This window comes from Lepus europaeus, chromosome 4 (assembly GCF_033115175.1).
Source record: "Lepus europaeus isolate LE1 chromosome 4, mLepTim1.pri, whole genome shotgun sequence".
Lineage (NCBI taxonomy): Eukaryota > Metazoa > Chordata > Mammalia > Lagomorpha > Leporidae > Lepus > Lepus europaeus.
Window position 1 is genome coordinate 120754679 of NC_084830.1, and position 23169 is coordinate 120777847.

Consider the following 23169-nt stretch of genomic DNA (forward strand, 5'->3'; position numbering starts at 1 on the left):
GACACGTTTTTATAAAAAGGGAAGAAAACACTGAGTTCCTGGTGTCTGACAGCTGAAGGTTGAGCGACAGCTATAATTTCATTCTAGGCATTCCACAACTCACCAGCGTTAGGAACATTTTGGGGCGAAACGTGAGAGTGTGTGACCCTCTGGTCATTTTTCCCCTTGAATCTGAAGCTTCGGCTAAGTCACAGGCTGGCTGGAGCCCTGTGGCCGTGAAACCCTGTTGTTAAGTGACAATGAAGGCAGTGCATGGAGGTGGTAGCCAGCGGTGAAGGGCGGGGTGGGGGTTGCAGTGCAGACTCTGCAAAGCCCTTCGAGAGTGTGGTCTCTGCAAGAGCCCTGGAACTGCTGAATGAACGCTGCCTGCCTGTGATGAGCTGCCTCTGCCTCCCGAATGCCGCGTCTGCAGTAACTACAACTATTCTGTATGCTGCATTAGTGACGCTGCCTTAGCCGACACATCCCTACTACCGAAATAACAATGCTGGTGTGGTGCTCAAGCCCACTGTCCTTTTAAATTTTTAAACCAAGGCTGTTGAGTGAGTCATTCCATATCTGAGATTTTCCTCCCATGTTTCTATTTCAAGTGGCTAGGGACCTTAGTGTGTTCCACTAACACCTGAGTTGGTTTTGAGCCAGCTCCCTAATCTGCAAAGCCTTTGCTGTACAAACCACCCTATCCAATCACCAGACACACACAGACTGCACAAAAAAACAAAAGCCTCAACAACAACAACAGCAACAACTCCAGAGCAAGTTCATCAGGAAACCTGAGCTCCAAGGATGCCCACTTGCCCTCTGCCAGTCCCCAACTTACCGAGTGGGAGGGTGATGAAGAAGGGAAGCCAGCACAAGATGAACATACCGACCACGATGCCCAAGGTCTTGGCTGCTTTCTTTTCCCTGGAGAACTTAAAAAGTTTGACAGCTATGGAACTCCTGGGGTTGTGGCCCTTGGCCTTGGTACTGCTGAGGGTGTCCTCATGAAAGTTCTTGGAGTGGATCCTCAGGGTCAGCTCCTTCGAATTGGACATCTCTTTCATGACTCCCGCCTCCAGGTTCTTGGTGGTCCTCTTGGCCACGATGTAGACGCGGCAGTACATGACCAGAATGACGGCCAGTGGGATGTAGAAGGAGCCCAGAGAGGAGAAGAAGGCATAGAAGGGTTCTTCAGTGACCCCACATTCCTTGTCATCATTGGGTGCCGGCTCCTTCCAGCCGAGCAGAGGCCCGATGGAGATGACCGTGGACAACACCCAGACACTGAGGAGCGCCAAGATGGCCTTCCTCCTGGTGACCAGCGCGGGGTACTGGAGAGAGTAGCGCACTCCGATGTAGCGATCGATGGAGATGGCACACAGGCTCAGGATGGACGCGGTGCAGCACAGGACGTCCACGGCTGCCCAGATGTCGCAGAAGATGCGTCCCAGCACCCAGTAGCCAAGCACCTCCAGGGCAGCGGAGAAGGGCAGGACGGTGAAGCTCAGCAGCAGGTCCGCGATGGCCAGGTTGACGATGAAGTAGTTGGTGGGCGTGCGCAGGTGCCGATTGCAGGCCACAGACAGAATGACAAGGATGTTGCCCACGATGGCGAAGAGGATGAAGGCGCCCAGCACCAGGCCCACGGAGATGGCCCTGGTGACGTCCAGCTGGGGCAGAGAGGAGTTGCTAGAGGTCTGGTTGGGACCGGTGAAGTTGGCATTTTTCAACTCTCCCCAGTGGGCAGGTGCTGATGTGTTGTGGCCGGTGTCCAGGTCGGAATTCATTTTAGAGTCCGCCCTCCATAGCCAGGGGGGTGACTGGGCTCCGAAGGGCTGCGGCGAAGGCTCCTCAGCTGCCCTGAAACTTTGCTCTGCCCGTGGTCTTCTTCCCAGAGGCGCCCTCCTGGTGAGAAGTCATGTCCCCGGGCAGTGCAGCCCGGCGGCGGCACGTCCCCTGCCTGCACTGAGCCGCTCGCTCGCCTGCCGGAGGAGGAGGAGAAGAGGAGGAGAGAGGGGACGAGGCGGCAGCTCCAAGTTTAATGGTCCACGTCAGGCGCGCCGGGCCGGCGGGCGAGCGCTGGCGGGAGCGGGCGGCAGGGCAGGGGCGCGCGGCAGCGCCCGGCCCGCGGCGGCTCTGCACCGCGGCGCCTCCTCCGCCCAGCGAGCGCCGAGGAGGGTCTGCTGTCAATGAGCCGCCTCTGGGCTGACTGCTCGGCGGTGACATCAGGCGGGGGAGCCCAGCGCCCTGACTCCGCGCGGCACTAGGGGGCAATGCGGGTCCAGCCAAGGCCCGCGCAGCCCCGACGCCACGGCGGGAGGCCGGCCGCGCCCCCAGCCGCGCCCGGGGCGGGCCCGTGGCGGGGGCGGGGCTCAGGGCTCAGGGCCGGGCGTGGGGATCCCCCGTCACCCACCTGGAGGACTAATCCCGCTGGGATTATCCTCCCTGCTGTTCACTCCTCGGTTTCTAAAGTGGGATGGGGTGACTTACCTCTGAATAGGGGGTTGCTTGGAATCAGGACCCGGATTTAATGGGATGTGCAACTTGGCTGGCCAGTGAAAGAGGAAGCATCGCAGGGTTAGGCGGGTGGGAGAGGTAAGAGTCTGATCCGAGGTAATCAGCCCCCTTGCGTCGTCCCCTCTGTGGCTCCGCTTCATTCATTCGCGCAGACACTAACTCATTCATTCCGTGAATTGGTACCCGCTGCTGCCACCCCGCGGCCTCTCCACCCTGTTGCCTCCTAGGGGCTGTGGGTTTAGCAATCCAACGACATAGATGCCCGCCTCCTAGGAGCAGGCATTCTAGTGAGAGGAGACAGACACATCAACAAATTAAGGGGTGAGTCACATGAAGACAGGTGTTAGGATGAGAATAAAGCACGGGGAGGGAGATGCAGTGGGTGTGTGTGCGTGGTGGTGGTGGGATCTGAACTTTTAAACAGCTGCTTGGGATGTCTTTGCATTGCTTTTGAGAACAGACCTGAAGGAGTGAAGGGAAGCAGCCAGTTGGCTGATTCAGAGGAGGGTCCCTGGGGATCTGGGTCCTTGGCTAACTTTTTTCTTTCTTTCTTACTATGTTGGGTATTCGACAACATGGACACACTCCCAGAAGTGAGTGAATGGTGCTTAGGAGAAGAAGTATGGGCTGCCACCCCCCACCCCCACCCCACAACCCCAACCTAGGAAGAGCCTAGATAAAGTAGCATTTATCCAACATTTCTTATGCCCTAGACAGTTCACTCCCTTCTTTTTACATTTTCTCAAGACCCTGTGAGAAAAGGACTGTTGTCATCCTCATTTCTACTTGGCAGATGTAGTCACAGGGACATTTAACTCAGCCTAAATCCACACGGCCATGGAGGAGAGGAACTGGGAATTGAACCCAGCTGTGAGGTCTCTTTCAACGCCGAGCACTTAACAGCTGTGTCACACTTTCCCCCTAGGGACAAGGTAGAGGACGGAATGACTGTTACAGATGGAGCTGTGTTCCAAGTGCTAAATGTTGGGACCTGAGCTACTAGTGCCGGGAGGGAGTTCTCACTTACTGAGCACCTGCTGATAGTCAAGCACTTACTCATTTTCTTTTAGTCTTCGCAGCGATTCTTAGAAGTGTAACTGTTCTCCGTAGACGGATGAAAAAACAGTGGTTCAGAGGAAGCAGACATCCGAGATCGTGTGACTGGTAGACCTGCGGCAGAGCAATAGACATTGGCAGCTGGAGACTGAAAAGTCAAGCCTGACACTCTTTTTACTCCAGCCCACAAGCCCTGCGTCTCAGACTTCTCAGTCCCTGCCCTTGATGATCACTGCAAACTTGGTATTCAGGGATGGAAGCAGGGTTCTCTCAGGGTGATTTACAGCCAGGCTTCCCAGATGTAGGCTCTTTAGCTCTTACTTTTTGGAGGTGGGGGCAGGTGGTTTTAATCTTCTCCTGCCAAAATGCCCAGACTCCCAGACTGCATAAAATACACAATTTCAAGGATTTTTACATGAGGTTAAGAAATGTGTGGTGGAGACAACCCTGAGAACAGATTTCTCTATTGCTTTTCTATTTCAATTAAATTGGCCCAAGTTGGAGGTGAGTATTCAAAATCAGAGATTCATAGGGTTGGAGTGATTTAGAGCTTCCAGAGCTCCCAGAACTCCAGCTTGTCTGATTTCCCACTCGGGAGGAGGCAATGGGGGCAAAGTGAATTGCCAAGCTGCCAGAGCTGCTCAGGGGCAGAGGCACTTACCAAACAGTTTCCCTGGCCCACAGAAGGGAGCTCCTTCTGCTATTGTGAAGGCACTCCACCGGAGACAGCCTCTCCTGACTTACATGGTGAGGGGGGAGACTGGGATGACTTGGGCAGCCATCTGCCAGGGTTGTTGTGAAGAGGAGAGATTGCTACCAGTCCTGGGTCATGTATTAATCTGGCTGGAGATAGAGGCTGGCCCAGTGATCTTTTGAGATGCCCTAGTTCCAGGTGATCAGCTTCTCTTGCTGGATAATGTGATCCTGAATGCGACCCCAGTGCCCTTTCTCTCCTGCCTCTTGTACAGGGGGTAGGAGTGGGGCATCATCCACAGCATCCCTACCATTACCTTGTTTATTGAGGTCTAGGCTGATGGAGCTTCTCTTGAACTCCCCCAAAGAAGTGGGAGGAGGGAGAGAATGCCAATGAACTGGCACAAAGCTGGTGATTAACACAAAGACAGGAATGCAAGGAGGGGATGGGCGGGACAGTAGGAAAAGCAAGCTCTAAATCCAATTTTGATTGTGGTGGCCTGTTTCCCACTTCTCTGGGCATTAGTTTCACTGGCTATCAAACAGGCAGCAGCACATCATTGAATTCACAGAGACCATATCTACATGTTCACAATACTCAGCTGCAATGCAAAGACTCAAGACTATCAGACATTTTCCTCTGGTGGCAAAGGGCCAGGAGCAAAACAGTGAGCTCAGCTGAGATTCAGAGTAGTTTTTTCCTAGATGAGAATTTTCATCTTGATTCAGGTGTCACAGATTATTGAGCCAGATTGAGAAGTTCAAAATTCTTACAGATTTCAGCCATGTTATCATTTACTGGTGTCTTTTGCAAAGGCAAAACATCCCAGCATAAAGACAGACAGGTGCTGCAGCTGCTTAACAGAATCCCATGAAGGAACCTTTGCTAATGGTCATTGCCTTGCTGCTCTTCCCCTCCCTTCCCTGGAGGTGGTTCCTAACCCCTCTGGCTGATTTTTGACCCATGGAATTGACCATTTGTTCAGGTGTCATGAGGATACAGACGATATTTCATTTTCTCGGTATTCCCTGGGGCAGAGCCAAGCACAGAGCTCTGACTCACTTGGGGCTTGGGGAAGAAGGATTTTTTCATTATCCATCTTATTACAGCTGAAACCTCTGATGTTGCAAACTTCCATTTTTGTGAGCCCTCTAGGAGAAGCTGGATTTGACCTGTGGGAAACTGAGGCAATGGGAGATTCAGGGATCTGCTTGGGGTGGTGGTGGCAGGAACGCTCCCCTCCATGCTTATGCAGTTTTACATAGCTCTCCCTCTCTAGGTCTCTCTGGTTTTCAATTCAGCTAGACACATACAGGATTGTCCTCTCGGTGTGAGGTGCCACTCCAGGTGCTATGGATGAATCAAGGGTGACTTAATAGACTAAGCAAGCTCTGGGAGAGGATGCTGATTACAGCGAAGTCCTTTTCAGAGACTGCTGATTTAGTGCTAGGTACTCTGTGTGTACTGACTGAAATCACAACAATGCAAGGGAGGAGCCATCCCTATTTTCCAAATGAAGAAGCTGAAGTTCAGAGAGGTTCCATGACATGGCTAAGGCCATTCAGTGAGCAAGCAGCAGTGGTATTCCAAGCCTTGTTGTCTGGTTCCAAAGCTTGCCTACTTCTACTTGCACTGGACTGAGATTGAAAAAAAAAATGCAGCAGAAGGCTCAGGGTTGGCTTTGAAGGAAATTATGGGAGAAACAGGATCCTGAGGAAGGTGGAGGTCAGGGACAAATGGAAGTTTTTGCCCACGGGGTCCTTTGGTCACTTGGCCCAGGCATTTGGTCTGCTGAGGAACTGAGAGTTGACCTGGCATCTAGTCCCACTTTCATCATTTAATAACAACTAAAGTGACCTTGGGCAACGGAGTGAAGTGATTACAAATCTGAATTCTGGCATCAAAAGACCTGATTTGATGTCCCAGATTCACCCATTTCTTAGCTGTGTGTCTTTGAGCAATCCACTTTATCACTCTGTGCCCCAGTTTCCTCACCTGTGAAATGCAGATTCTCATAGTCCCTACCTCCCTCATGGTGTTATGGTAAGGATTAGACGTGATATTGTGTGTAAGTGCTGAGCACAGAGCATAGCCTTACTCTCGGCCAAGAGTTATTAGGGGCTTAGGGGGTGCTATGCATTGAGCCCAACAAGCCTTATGTCTATTATCTCATTGCAGCCTAGTAATAATAGTATTAGGAAGTTGTTGTTATTATTATTGATGTTTAAAGATGAAGAAGATGAAGAAATGGAGGCTCACAGTGGTTCAATGACTTGCTTGAGGTTTTAGGATTAGCAAGGATTAAGTTGGAATACAGAGCACCCAATAAGGGAGATTAAAAATAAAAAGGAATCAGCACTGTGACATGTCCACTCCGTGGGGTACATGGGGACAGGGTGTGAGGGGGCATTTTTGCTGCTCTTACCCCTGGTGGGAGAGGTGAGAAGTATCTTTGCTTCTGAGCAGAGAGCTCTGGCAGCATGGGCATTTATTCTATCTCCCAAGGCAGAAGGTCAGAAGTTTCTAAAAGTGAGCAACTGCAGCAAAATTGCTTTGCTTTGTGCTAAGTGCAATCACTGTGGTGAGTGGGGGATTCCCCTACCCCAGCCCTTGCAGTCGCACAGGTAAGGCAGGCAGAGCTGAGGGGCGGCTCTTTGCAGCCCAATGCATGACTTTGTATCACACGTCTAGGGAGAGCAGTGGAGCCCTGTGTTGAAGGCTGGGATGAGAAGGGGCAGGGCACAGGGGTATGCTGCCTTTAGGGCTGCAGAACAGGTCCATTCTTTCTTTTGCCCCACTAGCTCCTCTGCAAGAGTGGTGTAAACAGGCTGCCAACACCAGCCCCTGATGCCGCAGAGTGGAGAGCGAAGCAGAGTGCAGAGTTTTCTTGAAATGTCACAGGCCAGGGGCTCATTGCCATCACTTTGTCCAGTAATCTGTGGTGGTTTCAGAATTTCTCTAGGAAGGGTCTTTAGGGTGCAGTGTCATTTGAATGGGGCCGTGCAGCTGTGTTTGCCCTGTGCCAAACTCCGAAATATGTCACCGTTCACATCAAAGGCCGAGGGCAAGGAGCTGAGGGGGCTTCCACTGGGGCTGAAGCTCTCCATGGCTGCCTTGGTCCTGCCACTGCCAGGGTTTACTTCTAACCACATGGGTTGAAATCAGCAATGGTTATGGTAATGACTTCCTTGTGTGTGGCTTTTCAAGTGCTGCACCTCCTGGGCCCTTTGGCCACAAGTCAGGATGATGGACTTCCGAAATACCAGGGGCAGGAGGCTCCAGAGATCATCCGGTCTAGAGTCTGCACAGCACAGCACAGCCTGTGGATCACATCCAGCCTTGTGCCTGTATTGGTCACTGGAGTTTTCCTGGAACACAGCTCATTTGTTTGTGTCTCGTCCGTGGCTGCTTTCTTGTTACAACAGCAGACTGGAGTAGTTGCCACAGAGATGGTCTGACCTGCAAAGCCTGACATGTTCACTCTCTGGTCCTCTGGAGAAAAAGTTTGGTTGCTTTCACCTTGTTCACCTCTCCTACTTTTCCCCTGGGGCCCCTGAATGTCGGGAAGGGAAGGTGTCTGCTCTGACAGAGGCAGGTCAGTGGCTCACACCCACTTCTCTCTTTGGCCGCTGCTGGTGCCTGGTTCTGCAGCACAGGAACAGCTCCAAGTTGGAATTCTAGCGTTAGCCAGCCAGATGTGTGACCTTGAGCAAGCTGCATAAACTCTCTGTTTCCAGGTTTTCGTGTGAGCCCTGGGGATAACGCTTTGTAGAAGAGTTAAGGCACATCCTAAGGGGTTGTGAGAATTAAATGAGCCGTAGCCTGCAATGCTTAGGCTGGGGCCCAGCTCATGGAGACATTCAACAAAACACTACTACGGTTATTACATTGATGAAACTTTTTTTACATATCACAGATATCTATATCCCTTAATTCCCTGACTACAAATTTCTTAAGGGATAGAACCCTTACTAGTTCTTCTGAATCTGCTGAAAACTGTGGATACGCTGCTTTACCCCATACTTTGCCTGACTCCCTCACAGGACCTTCCTCAGTGCCAAGTTCCTGGCAGGGCCCCCGGGGTCAATTGCTCTCCATCCTTGTTACTTCTTATTTCTGTTTGCTGAATCTCCTCCTGTTGCCTCTATCTCGGTGTAACCTCTTTCATTTTTGGGCAACAGAACACATCCAGTGTTTCACCATTTATCATGGAGCAGAACTTGAACTGAACAAAGTGAATTGACATTGTCCTTCCTTGTCCTCCCACAGTTTGCAGTCCAAGATGAATAAAAGGAGCATGCAACTGAGGATGCATAGCGAATTGTGTCTGACATTGAACAGGGGTATGAGTTAAACAAAGAAAGCAATAAGTACACAACACAGGTCTCAAATTTCTCCATTCTTCCTCTTCTTTTGTGTCCTCTGAACCAACTCATGCAAGCCCTTTGGGGGATTTTCACTTGTGGTAGCCACCAAGTTCAGAAAGGTCTCAAACAAATGGTGGGAAACTTTTCCTTGGGGGCATCTAAAAATTGTCTCTGGACAAAGTCTTGGAGGCTGGCTTTGGAGAGGACAGACCAGGCCCCTGGGGAGCAAGGCCAGGAAGTGATGTCATGGGGCAGTTTCTGCCTTCTCATGTCCAGTCCCTGGCAGTGCAGACAGTGTGGTGCCTTGGGATGAATGTGGGCATGCTTGGGAAATGGCGTGTGGTATCACTTAGGTCACTGGAGCATGGTGAAAGGGGGAGGGGAGTGAGAAAGAGGCAGTTTCCTTTTCCAGCTCCATCATCATAGAGGACAGGAAGTGCTGGTATTTCTCAGCTGTTTACTGGACACAGAACCAAAATATATGGAGGATTGCCTTGGGAGTCCTCACAAGATGAGGGGAGGAAGAGGAGGCATCTTGGTTTTTCTGCTTCTTGCGGGACTGTCCTGGTGAGTGCTTGGGGAAAGAGGAAGATTTTCTGGAAATCTCTACATAGGTGCAAGCTGGTATAAAGGCAGTTAGCTACATGGTTTCTGGGAGGGTCCCTAAATATCTCCTGTTCCCTTGGAGTGCTTGCTCCTGAGATGTAAGTGTTGCGTCCTCTCTTTGTACCTGTTTGAATGAACTATGGCCTTCTGAGTGCAGATGTGCACCAGGCATAGTGCAAAGCTCCTGCACAGGAATCATGTCACTTAGCTCTCTTGACAATACTTTTGTAGTATATTGTTGGCGCCAATGTCGAGGTGAGGAAGCTGACAATGAGAGAGATTCATTAACATGCCCAAGATTATCCAGCGATAGGATGGGAACAAAGGCCAGTGTGACTTGAAGGCTTATGCTTGTCACCTATCAGATACCCCAAATTTGATTGCTGGCTGGACTGGCTGCTAAGCAAAATCACTGGAACTTGCAGGGAAGCCTTAGCAGACCAGGGAGGCAGACGTCAGCTTGGGCTGTGTGCTACTGCATAAAGAAGTGGGCCCTTCTCTGGAGGTGGATCCGAAGATTGAATCTTTCTTCCCTACCCCTCATTGGGAGCTTCAAGTTAGCTTGTATTACGTTCCTTCCTCAACTCTTCCAAGAGTAGGGTGGGCAATCTGATGCCATAATTGTCTTTAGGGACTGCAAAGGTTATTGGTCCACATGGCAGCTAAATGTCGAGAGAGCATGTGTAAGTGAGCACATACAGATTTCCGAGATGCCAGTTAGCCCTGGGAAGTAGTTTACTAAATGACAGATCGGTTTTATCCTTACAGATCAAATTCTAGCTCCTGTCAATTCTTAGCTTTATAATCTTGGGCAAGTTGCTTCATTACTTAAGCTTCCATCTATTTATCTGTAAAATGGGACTTTCAATCATATTTATCATATTTAATAAGGGTTAAATGGAGCAGTGCCGCTCTCAGTAAGTGTTAGTTATTGTTGATATTTGTGTATAATCTTAAAAATACAGAACAGAGGTTGGTGTCTTGGCAAAGTGGGTTAAGCCACGGTTTGGGATACCCACATTCTATACTGGAGTGCCTGGGATCACATCCACTTCTGATTCAGTTTCCTGTTAATGTACAGCAGCAGATAATCGCTCAAGAGCTTGGTTCTCTGCCATTCACATAGGAGACCAGAATGGAGTTCCTGGGTCCTGGCTTTCGTTTGGTCCAGTCATGGCTGTTGTGGGCATTTGGGAAATGAACAAGTGAATGGAAGTGCTTCTCTCTGTCTCTGTCTCTCTCAAATAAATGAAAAATAATAAAATACCACCCCCAACTTATTTCTTAGTATCTGGAGTACAGATTTTCCAGTTGATCTCTTAGCCATCCTTCCAACTTTTACCTGCCAATTGGTATAACTAACACATGCTTTTCAGATATAAAATGCCCTGTTCAGACAGTAACTGAGAAAATACAAATAATAATAGTTAACATTTGTTGAGAACATACTGTGCACTAGGCATGCATTATATACCATACATGCACTATCCCATTTTAACACATGACTCCCATTCAGCAGACAAAAATAATATATCTGACCTTTGCGATGCAACTGGGCTGGCTGGAAATATTTCTGCACTCAGAAAGAACTCTCAGTGAGACTGGAGGTGAAGCCTGGGGAGTAGGATGTGGTGGGCAGTTAGCCCAGTGAACTTGTTGTGTAGAGGGAAGGAGAAACTCAGCTCTGTTCAACAGGCAGGGTGGCAGGCCTGTAATTCTTGGCTACTGATGCAATTAGTAGCAACAAGAATTTTCCTTGTATACCAGACCAAAAGTCTCACAGACTATAAACCTTCACACAATGTGTAGACACTTCATATCATAGAAGGATAGAGAATGAAGGGGGAGTCATGTGAACCCCCTACCAGCCTCAGATATAACAGAGAGGACCAGATCCACAAGAAGGGGACAAAGAGAAGGAGGCAAAGGAAAGGGCATAAATGTCAAAGAAAATGTATTTTCAATTAAGTTCTGGGGGCCAAATGGAAAAGAAAGAGAGTATTCAGTCTGGAGCGCTCAAGTCAAGCTGGGAAGCTGGTTCCCTACAAGAGCTGGATCATCTCCAGGTATGAAAGTCTGGCTGCTTGTTGTTGCCTGAAAACTGTAGAATGTTCCTTTGCTCAGTCTTGGAGACTGCACACTTCACCCTTCCCGATGCACTGGTTTGCTGCATAGGCAGTAATGCTTAAACTTCACAGGGCATAATACTCACGAAGAATGAGCCTGGAAATGCAGATTCCTGGGCCCCAGCCCTTGATATTCTGCTTTAGTAGTTTTGCTACAAGGCCCTGGAGTTGAGTTTTTCACATGAACTCACGTGATTCTGTTGAAAAAGACTAGCAGACTACATTTTGAGTAACATATTTTAGTCTAGCACTCTTATTTTCTAGATGATCAAATGGAGGCCTGAAAAGTGCAAATAGTTTGGGTGAATGCCTCATAGAGAAGGCTCTTGTAAGATCTAGGTCTGAACTCAGGTTTTCCTATTATCAATTATGCCACCCTTGTCTTCATAGACCCATGCCCAGTGGCTATGGCCTCCACTTGCTCTGGCTTATTCCTTACCCAGTCAGTGCCTAATTCTTTCTCACCCTTCAGCTCACAGGCCACTTCCTCAGGGAAGACTATCTTGGTCTTCCTCACCCTTTGTTCTCTGCTCTCGGAAAACCACTCCATCTCCTTTATTGAATTTACTTAGGTTTGTGGTTACTCTCCTCCATGTGAGTGCTTGGTTACTATCTGCCTCTCTCCCTAGCCTTTAGCACAATAAAAGTTGGGGTGGCAGTTCTTTTTATTTTTTATTTTTTGACAGGCAGAGTGGACAGTGAGAGAGAGAGATAGAGAGAAAGGTCTTCCTTTTGCCGTTGGTTCACCCTCCAATGGCTGCTGTGGCCGGCGCACTGCGGCCGGCGCACCGCGCTGATCCGAAGGCAGGAACCAGGTGCTTCTCCTGGTCTCCCATGGGGTGCAGGGCCCAAGGACTTGGGCCATCCTCCACTGCACTCCCGGGCCACAGCAGAGAGCTGGCCTGGAAGAGGGGCAACTGGAACAGAATCCGGCGCCCCGACCGGGACTAGAACCGGTGTGCTGGTGCTGCAAGGTGGAGGATTAGCCAATTGAGCCACGGCGCCGGCGCGGCATTTCTTCTTGCTTGTCCAAGGGCATAGCACAGCACCTGATGGACAGAAGGTGCTCAATAAGTATTTAGTAAATGATTGAGTAAATGAATAAATGAAAAGAGCAGATTGATCTCAGCCTTAATTGAAAGTGAAAGTAATCCACAATTTGTGAAACTTTTTTCTATCAGTGGAATTCTCTTCTAAGAATTAAAAAAATATATTTACTGGGACCGGTGCTGTGGCACAGTAGGTTAATCCTCTGCCATGGCACCAGCATCCCATATGGTGCCTGTTCTAGTCCCGGCTGCTCCTCTTCCGATCCAGCTCTCTGCTGTGGCCCGGGAAGGCAATGAAGGATGGCCCAAGTGCTTGGGCCCCTGCATTCACATGGGAGACCCGGAGGAAGCTCCTGGCTTCAGATCAGCAAAGCTCCAGCTGTTGTGGCCATGTGGGGAGTGGACCAGCAGATGGAAGACCTCTCTTTCTGTCTCTCCCTCTCTCTGTCTGTAACTCTACCTCTCAAGAAAATAAATAAATAAATATAAGAAAAATATTTACTTATTCATTTGAAAGACAGGGAGAGTGCTCCTATCTGCTAGTTCATATTCCAAATGACCTCAGTGGCTGGAGCTGGACTGGGACTGAAGCCCAGAACCAAGAACTCAATCCAGATCTTTCATGTGGGAGGCAGGAACTTCATTATTTGAGTCATTACCACCACCTCTCAGGGTGCACATTAGCAGAAAGCTGGAGTCAGGAAGTGGAGATAGGTATGCAAGTTAGGTACCCCTATGTGGGATGCCTGTGTCTTAACTACTAGGCTAAATGCTTATCCCTCTCTTAGATGTTTTAAAGTTGCCCTTGCAGGCTAGCATTGTAGTATAGTAAACTAAGGTGCTGCTTGCGACCCTGTCATCCCACATGGGTGCTGGTTCATATTCTGGCTGCTCCACTTCCAATCCGGCTCACTGCTAACGGCCTGGGAATAGCAGTGAAAGAGGGCCCAAGTACTTGGGCCCCTGCCACCTACATGGGAAATCCAGTAGTAGTTCCTGACTCTTGATTTGGCCTGGCTTAGCCCTAGCCATTGAGACCATTTGGAGATTGAACTAGCAGATGGGAGATCTCATTCTCTCTCTGTCTCTCTTTCTCTCTGTAACTAACTAACTAAATAAACCTTATTAAAAAACATTAAAAAATAAAGTTGCTCTTGTTTCTGACCCAGGATTTTTGACTACAGCTGCCCATCCCATCCCTGAAACCAGAACTTTCTTTAGGCAACATTGCATAGGAGGAGATTTGCTTGGTTTTGTCGTCTCTATACATACTTTGTAATCTTTCTATTTCTGTAGTGAATTTTTTGGTGGGAATCCATTCTCCTTTGTGCACCCTTCATTTCATTTCAGCTTTCACTCTTCCCCAAGATCCCAATGTTGTTAGGTTGTTTCCAGGGACCCCCAAACTGTGACCTTTTCTAATCTTCTCTTCTTGATCAAAGTCTGCCAGTCCAATGTCCTATTTCCTCAGGCTCCTCTGAGCATTAGCAGCTCTTCAAAAGGATGGATTCTTTCCAACAGTGGCCTGACCTGCTGCTCCTTCTCCTCTCTTTTTCATTTGGTCTAAGATAAGCACTTTCTTAACCAAAGGTGTGTGCTCCATGAACTGGTCAGATGTTTCACTCTGTGGAGCTCAGGACACACTGATGATGGGAGAATTCCAATATTACAAATATTTATTAACCACTGCATTAGGGTTTGAAGGACATGCAAGAATGAACTAGAAGTATTTCTTTCTCTCAAAGATCTTTATGGAGAGGTGAATCATCAGCTCACGTTCAGTAACGGTGTGGCAGAGACTTAGGATCTAGTTATTTGCCAAACAAATGGTGGTAACAGTAAGAGCTATGAATTTAAATAAGATCAGTGTTCTTTGTACTGAGCCTGACACATAGTAGGTTCCCTCATTAATGTTAATAATTTCCCCTAAGGGAGGAAGGCATGTTCCTGGATGAAAGCAGGTTAGCTGGTTGCCACTGAGGAGGGATGCTTTTTTTTTTGAAGTTCTTGGAAGCATTCTTGCCTTGTGAAGAAACTTTTTATCCTGTCAGTGTACCTGTTTGCATTCAGGATTGATTTCTACTTAGAAACAATTATTCTCTTTGCATTACAGCAGATCTCCTAGGACCCAGCATATCCACACCTTTTGTTTGTTTGTTTTGTTCTGAAGTATTTAATTGAAATCTTTTCTGACAAAACCAGGTACTTGTACAAGACAAAGTCAATATGAACTTTCTAGTTGACACGTAAGAGCCCCCAAACCTCTATTCAGCTAATACCTTTTGACTTGTGTGTACATAGGACAGAGGCAATCAAATTTGGGCTGGTAGGGACTATTAGATAGCAGTTTTGTGTAGCTCTTCCCTCATTTCACAGGTGGGAAAACTGACTAGGCAACCAACTTGACCAGTGTCACCCAGCCAGAACCAGAACTGGGGCACTCAAGTCTAACTTGATTGTTTTTGATATGATTTAAATAAGATTTCGCTCCCCAGACTCATGCAGACATTTGAGCCCCAAAATTTTATATTAACAATTAATAGTGGCCAGCACCGTGGCTCAATAGGCTAATCCTCCGCCTTGCGGCGCCGGCACACTGGGTTCTAGTCCCGGTTGGGGCGCCGGATTCTGTCCCAGTTGCCCCTCTTCCAGGCCAGCTCTCTGCTGTGGCCCAGGAGTGCAGTGGAGGATGGCCCAAGTGCTTGGGCCCTGCACCCCATGGGAGACCAGGAGAAGCACCTGGCTCCTGCCATCGGATCAGCGCGGTGCGCTGGCCGCAGCGCGCCTACCGCGGTGGCCATTGGCGGGTGAACCAACGGCAAAGGAAGACCTTTCTCTCTGTCTCTCTCTCTCACTGTCCACTCTGCCTGTCAAAAAAAAAATTAATAGATTAATGTTAGTGGTTGATGGATTAGAGTGTAGGCTTCATCCAATTTTGATGTCTGGAGGTGGGATTTTGGGAAGTGATTGCATTGGATTAGGTTGCTAGGTCAGTCCCCCAAATCAAAGCACAATGGTTAAAAGGAGAGGCAATATAAAAGGTACATAAGGGGCTAGCATTGTGGGGTAATGGGTAAAGCCACTGCCTGTGACACCAGCATCTCATAGGGGTGCAGGTTCATGTACCAGCTGGCCCAAGTATGTGGGCCCCTGAACCCATGTGCAAGACCTGGAGGAAGATCCTGACTCCTGGCCTCAGATTGGCCCAGCCCTGGCCATTGCAACCATTTTGGGAGTGAACCAGTGGATGGAAGACCTCTCTCTGACTCTCCCTCTCTCTCTCTAACTCTGCCTTTCAAATAAATAAAGAAAGACATATTGGAAAAAAAAAGATAAGGTAGATGATGAGCATCTTCTCTGTATCTCTCTGCTTTCTGGCTCACCTACTCTGATGTCATCAGATGAACCAGTGAGGCCACCCAATCTGGGACTGTGAACCTCCAAAACTACTACCTGAAATAAACCTTTCTTCTTAAGCAATCTTTCTCAGGTATTTTAGTTGTAATAATGAAAATCTGACTGATATAGTCTTAAAAATAAATACTTTCAAAATAACTATATTGTCTTTATATTTAAATACTAAATTAATGGAAATAGATTTAAAAATTATCCACGTAAATTGTGTTTATAGCAAAACTATGGAAAGGTATGAAAAACAAAAGGGAAATCACCTTTTACTACATTAAGAGAGAATGTCACTAAACATTTTGCTGTATGTTGTCTAGCTTTTTCATATCAGACACACACACACACACACACGCACACACAAACACACACAGATGCATCCTGTTTGGAACTTCCTATGTAACTGCTGCCGTCTCCTGTGTCTCCATCTCTTAGATGCAGGATGACCCCTCCAGCTCTAGGAGTGGATACTTGACTCAATGAGAGCCAATGAGTTCCCAGAGACTGTTTTGAACAAGTTTGGTACAAGATCTGGAGGTGTTCTGGTCATTCAGAATGGGTGTGTAGAGCTGAATGGAGCTGGGGGATATCTGCTGTCCTTTGCACACACTTCGACAGGAGTCACCTGAACAAAGGGATAGCCTTTAAAGTGGCTGCACCTGTGGCTTCAATCTTGGTTGCAGGATTTGAGCATCATTTGACCTCTCTGAGCCCAGTTTTCTCACCTGTAAAATGGGATAATCCCTGGGAGACTATAGTGAGGATGATATATTACTACCGCTAATGCTACTGCTACTAACAACAAAAGTGGTAATTGAATTTAGAGCTGCTCTATTAGTTGTTTGTTATATGTTAGGATTTATGCCAAGCAGTTTAACATTTTGATTCATTAAGTCTCCATGCTCAGAGAGAGTGGAGGAAGGGGAACCTGCTTTCGATTGCAATTGTAATGAGCAAAGACTGAAAGGTAAGACCAGACCCCAGCTGCCCTGATTCTCAGTGCAGTCATTTTGCTATAGATTTTCACTAGTTCGAGCATTTGGTATAGGGGCCTTGGTGCTTTTCAGGGCCGCTTGTCTGGGGACCACCTTTGCCCTCTGCAAGGGTAGGACACTGGTTCCAAACTAGAGAATATGAAGTTCCTGTGAGGCTGTTGCAGGAGATGGCTGGCACACCGGTCAGCGCCTTCTGTCTGCAGTGCCCTCCTTCCTGCCTGTGCCCCAGTGTTCCCTAGGTAACCGCAGGGGACTCAGCATAGATTTATAGGCCTGCTGCTACCAAGCAAGTACCTGACATGTTCTGTCCAAGAGCGATGGTGTCTGCTCCCGGATGACTCATCATAAGGGGAACAGACAGACACCAGCAGCGGAGGAGGAAGGAAATCCCCCATGTATTCTTCTCCCACAAGCAAGGGACTGTGATGAATTTCTCCATCACAATACTGTTAAAATGGAAGGTGGTGAAGGCTCCCATTTTAATAGATGGGTAAACTGAGGCCTCATTCCATCTATTCCTTCATTTCTTCCACAAACAAGGGTTGAGCAACAGTTTTGTGCCAGGCACCATGTTTGACTGGGAGACACAAATATTGGAATAACAAAGACTCTACCATCAACTGTGTAATTAGCTAAGGGAAGGGAATAAGACATGGCAGTGGGAAACTGTCACTTAATGGAGGACTTTGAATTTGGGGGGATCTTAAGAGTTAATAAGTCAGTTGTCAGTATTTAAAGATATTCAAATTCACTTCAAACATTTTTTAAATTGTGGTTAAAAAACACATACAATAAATCTACTCTTTTAGTAATTTTAAAGCTTATATTGCGGTTTGTTAATTATGTGCCTCATTGTATAATGATCTCTAGAACTTTTTCATCTTATAAAATTGAAACTCTGTATGCATTAAACAATTTCCCATTTTCCTTTTCTCCTAACTTTTGCAACTACCATTCTACTTTCTATTTCTGTAAATTTGACTACTTTTGATACTTCATATGCAAGGTTCATCCATATCTAGCATATGACAATATTTCCTTCTTTTAAAAATCTTATTAATATTTTATTTCCTATATCTACCACATTTTCTTTATCTACTTATCTCTTGATGGACATTTTCTTTATCTAACCATCTTTGATGGTTGCTTATACCACTTGGCTCTCGTGAATAAGGTTGCAATAACATGGGTATATAAATATCTTTTTGAGGTCTTGTTTTTAATTCTTTTGGATGTACAAGCAGAAGTGAAGCTGATAAATTATATGGTAGTTCTATTTTTAATTTGTTGAAAAATCTCTATACTGTTTTATTGCATCATTTTATAATTTTACCAGCCATGCACCAGGATTCCAACTTCTCCACATTTTCACTGATACTTGTTATTTTCCGCTTTTTTTTGGTGATTGGGGCCAGTGTTGTGGCACAGCAGGTTAAGCCATGGCCTGCAGTGCCAGCATCCCATGTGGGTACCGATTTGGATTCTGGCTGCTCCACTTCTTATCTACCTCCCTGCTAATATGCCTGGGAAAGCAGCAGAAGATGGTCCAAGTCTTTGGGCCCCTGCCACCCATGAAGTTCCTGGCTCCTAGTTTTGGCCTGGCCCAGCCCTGGCCACTGTGGCCATTTGGGGAATGAATCAGCAGATGGAAGATCTCTCTCTGTCTCCCCTCTCTCTCACTCTCTGTAACTTTATCTTTCAAACAAATAAATGTCTTAAAAAAAGATAGTGATCACTCTAATGCATGTCAGGTGATATTTCTTTGTTTTGAATTTTATTACCATGATTATTAGTGATGGTGAGCATCTTTTCATATGCTTGCTGGCCATTTGTATATCTTTGAAAAAAAGTCTATTCTTTCACCCACTTTTTAACTGGGTTGTCATCACAAAAATTCTTTATGCATCTATTTTTAGTTACTCATGAGAGCTGAGATGAACAAGAAATACCCCAAGAAGCTTTAAGAAAGACTTTTGATATTTTTTTTCTCAAGGTAACATATCTGATTAGTTGTAAGAAATTTGAAGCTATATTGAATTGAAATTACATCTTATAACAAGCTCATCAGCTCATACCAGTATTTAGGAAGTTCTTATTTTTTAATATTGATACTCTTGAGATTCTATTTAGCTTGTCTGATTGGCACTGGGTGAATGAACGGGTGCACCTGCTGAGAAGTCCCCTCGCTTCTCTCTCACCATTTATCCCTTCAGAATGGTGAACACATCACCCTAAAATAAAAAATGAAGTTAAGATTTCATTGGATTCTTTAAGAGAGTGAACTATCTATGGCCTGCATTCCTTTAGAACTTGTTGGAGTGACATCCATTTTACAGAATGAATAATTCTAATCTAATGTACCTCCTTAAACTAATACAAATACACACACAGGCAACTTATCCTCCTGAGAATAGTCACCCTGGGAGGTGATAAGCTTGTTTCAATAATCCAATTAAAATTCATTTTCCCCTCCTTTTATGATATTGTTCTCAAACCTGTGTACATCCTTGTAACCCTAATGGTGAGGTCAAACACTCATTCTCTGAGAGCAGTCATGATTTTTAGAAGTAATCCAAACTGCCTATGAAGACACCAAGAGCTGGTCTTCGATCTGTCACATATCCATCCCTTGGCCTCCACTGGGCTGCCTGTATGGCTGGGGTCTGACCACCACCTGCAGGCTTCTCTGACCACTGGCTTTCAGCTGAGGTTGATCAGAGAGGCACGGCAGGAGGGGGAGGGCAGAACAGTACAGACCTCACTCCCCTTCCTCCCCTTGGGGATTATTTCTGGTCAAGTTTCATCACTTCTATAGCTCCTGATTCATGGACAGTTCCAGTAGTATAAATATATATAAAATCAATGACTTACTATATACCAGCATGAACTTGCTATGAAATATAATAGAAAAGAGATTCTACTCACATTAGCAACCAAATATGTAATACTGGGGAATAACTTTAACAAGAAATGTACAGGATCTGTATAAAGAAAATGATAAAACTTAAGTGACAGGCATAAAAGAGGACTCAAATAAATGGAAAGACATATTGTGCTTCTAGGAGTATTGTAATGATGTCAATGCCCCACAATTTATTAATTTAATGCAATTGCCTAGAAAATATCAATGGGATTTGGAAGGAACTTAATGAAATTTTCCCAAAACTCTTCTGGAAGAATAAATGCTTATGAAAAGTAAAAAAATTGTAGAAAAAGAGAGATCAGGTATAGAGAATTGCTCCCCCAGATTATAATACTTGGTAATGCAATGTAGGTAAAACAGAATGCTACTGGCCAGGGGTTAGGCTGATAAATTATTGGAACAAAAGAGACCTTCTAAACCACATGTATGTATGAGAGATAATATGTTGATTAAGTTTACATTTCTATTTTTTTAAAAAAAGATTTGTTTATTTTGTTTTTTAAAAATTTTATTTAATGAACATAAATTTCCAAAGTACAGCTTATGGATTATAATAGCTTCCCCCCCATAACTTCCCTCCCACCCACAACACTCCCCTCTCCCACCCCCTCTCCTCTTCCATTTACATCAAGATTAATTTTCAAGTATCTTTATATACAGAAGATCAATTTAGCATATATTAAGTAAAGATTTCAACAGTTTGCACCCACACAGAAACACAAAGTGTAAAATACTATTTGAGTACTAGTTATAGCATTCATTAAACACCTAAGAATAATTGTGTATTAATTACAGAGTTCAACCAATAGTTTTAAGTAGAACATAAAAAATACTAAAAGGGTAAAGTATTAAGTTCTTTTTTTTTTCTTTTTTTTGTTTGTTATATAGTTATTTTTTTTTTTATTTAATAAATGTGAATTTACAAAGTGCAACTTTTGTATTGTTGTGGCTTCCCCCACAACCTCCCTCCCTCCCGTGGCCCTCCCCTCTCCTACTCCCTCTCCCATCCTGCCCTTTATCGAGTTTCATTTTCAATTACCTTCATATACTGAAGATCAACTTAATATATACTAAGCAAGGATTTCAACAGGCTGCACTCACACAACCGCACAAGGTATAGGGTATCATTCGACTAGTAGTGTTTTTAAGTTTCATAGTAAAACACATTAAGGATAGAGATCCTACGTGGGGAGCATGTACCCAGTGACTCCCATTGTTGATTTAACAATTGGCACTCTTATTTATGACGTCAGCAATCATCCGAGACTCTTGCTATGAGCTGTCTAGGCTATGGAAGTCCCTTGAGTTCACCGACTCTGAACTTGTTTGGTCAAGGTCATATCACAGTGGAGGTTCCTTCCTCCCTTCAGAGAAAGGCGCCTCTCTCCTTGATGGCCTGTTCCTTCTGCTGGGATCTTGTTCACCAGGGTCTTTCATTTAGATTTATTTATTTATTTATTTATTTATTTATTTTTTTGCCACCGTGTCATGGCTTTCCATGCCTGTGAGACTCTCATGGACCTTTTAGCCAGATCCAAATGTCCCAAGGGTTGATTCTGAGGCAGGAGTGCTGTTTTGGGCGTTTGCCATTCTATGAGTCTGCTGTGTGTCCTGCTTCCCCCGCAGGATCATTCTCTCCCTTTTAATTCTATCCTTCATTATTTGCTTACACTGGTCTTATTTGTGAAATCTCTTCGACACATACCCTATCTTTTTGATCGGTTGTGTATTTATACTTATCACTTTACCAAGTGCGCTGGCATTGGTACCTGCCTCCTTGGTAAGATTGAGTTGAAATCCCCTGGCACATTTCTAGTTCCACCCTAGGAGATAAGTCCAAGTGAGCATGTGCCAACCTATGTATCTCCTCCCTCTCATATTCCCACTCCTATGTTTAACAGAGATCACTTTTCTGTTAATTTTAAACGCCTAAGAATGATTGTACATTGATTACAGAGTTCAACCAGTGCTTATGTAGAACAAACAGAGCAACAACAACAACAACAAAAATACTAAAAGGAATAAAATAGTAAGTTGTTCCTCAACAGTCTAGACAAGGGCTGATCATGTCATTGTCTCTCATAGTGTCCATTTCACTTCAATGGGTATCATTTTAGATGCTCGTTTAGTTGCCATCGATCAGGGAGAACATATGATATTTGTCCCTTTTGGACTGTATTCAGGTTTCTGAGGACTCTCCAAATTGTCTTCCATAGTGGCTTTACCAGTTTGCATTCCCACCAACAGTGGATTAGTGTCCCTTTTTCCCCACATCCTCACCAGCATCTGTTGTTGGTTGATTTCTGTATGTAAGCCAATCTAACCGGAGTGAGGTGAAACCTCATTGTGGTTTTGATCTGCATTTCCCTGATGGCTAGGGATGGCTAGGGATACTGAGCATTTTCTCATGTGTCTGTTTGAAAAGCAGAATTACAGAGAGAGATCTTTCATCTACTGGTTCACTCTGTAGATAGTCCCAATAGCCAGCACTGGGTCAGGATGAAGCAGGACCCAGAATATTTCTCCAGTACTCCCATATTTGTAAAAAATAAATTTAGAATCCTATTTTCCAACTTACTTAAAACATAAATTCTAGATAAATTAGAGCTTTAAATATAAACATCTAAATCACGATAGTAGGAAAGTATAGGTGAATATCTTTGGCTTTTTTTTTTAAAGATTTACTTTAATTTGAAAGGCAGAGTCACAGAGGGAAAGGGAGGGAGAGAAAAAGAGAGAGGGAAAGAGAGAGAGAGAAAGGGAGAGAAGGGGAGAGAGAAGAGAGAGAGAAAAAGAGAGAGAGAGAGAGAGAGAGAGAGAGAGAGAGAGAGAGATGCTCTATGTGCTAGTTCACTCCCCAAATGGCTAGCAATGAGGGGCTGGAAGCCAGGAGTCTGGGACTCCATCTGGCCCTTGCATGTGGGCAGCAGAGACCCAAACACTTGGGCCAACTTCCTCTGCTTTCACAGGGCGTTAGCAGGGAGCTGGATCAGAAGTGTAGCAGTGGGAACTCTACCCAGTGCTTATATAGGAAGTCAGGAAGCCGGCATCACAAGTGGCAGCTTAACCCATTGCATCACAATGTTGGCCCCTATTTCTAGCTTCTTAGGCTTGGGGAAATTCTTTTTGACCATATCATCACCCATCAGAAACCGTGAAAAAAATGAGTATGAATATAAATAAAATGTATAATATATCTGGCAAACTCCACACATTATGAAGTAAAAACACAAAGGATATAGTAAAGCTATATTGTCAATGTATATAATTAATGAGTAATAATATTATAGACATGGAAAAAGCCTTATAAATAAATTACAATAAGATCCAAGTAAAAATGTGAAAAGCACACAAATTGATAATTCTTAAAATATAAACATGTCTAAAAATCATAGAACTTTTTTAGTAATAAAGTAAATACAAACTACTCAGCAAGATTATCTGGTTTT

The 23169-nt window shown here is 45.6% G+C and overlaps 1 protein-coding gene and 1 long non-coding RNA gene across 3 annotated transcripts in view; one reads left to right on the plus strand and one right to left on the minus strand.

Annotated features, from left to right (window-relative positions):
• Window positions 1-2078, minus strand: part of ADRA1B (adrenoceptor alpha 1B) — a 62406-nt gene extending 60328 nt beyond the window's left edge. The window contains exon 1 of the mRNA XM_062189685.1: window positions 821-2078. Within this exon, the coding sequence (XP_062045669.1) occupies window positions 821-1769 (949 nt within the window). The 5' untranslated portion in view covers window positions 1770-2078. The remainder of the gene's footprint in view (window positions 1-820) is intronic.
• Window positions 2079-8930: 6852 nt separating this feature from the next.
• LOC133758511 (uncharacterized) overlaps window positions 8931-23169 on the plus strand; it is a 181876-nt gene continuing 167637 nt past the window's right edge. For both annotated transcript variants that reach the window (XR_009865803.1, XR_009865804.1), the window contains exon 1: window positions 8931-9183. This is a non-coding gene — a long non-coding RNA (uncharacterized LOC133758511). The remainder of the gene's footprint in view (window positions 9184-23169) is intronic.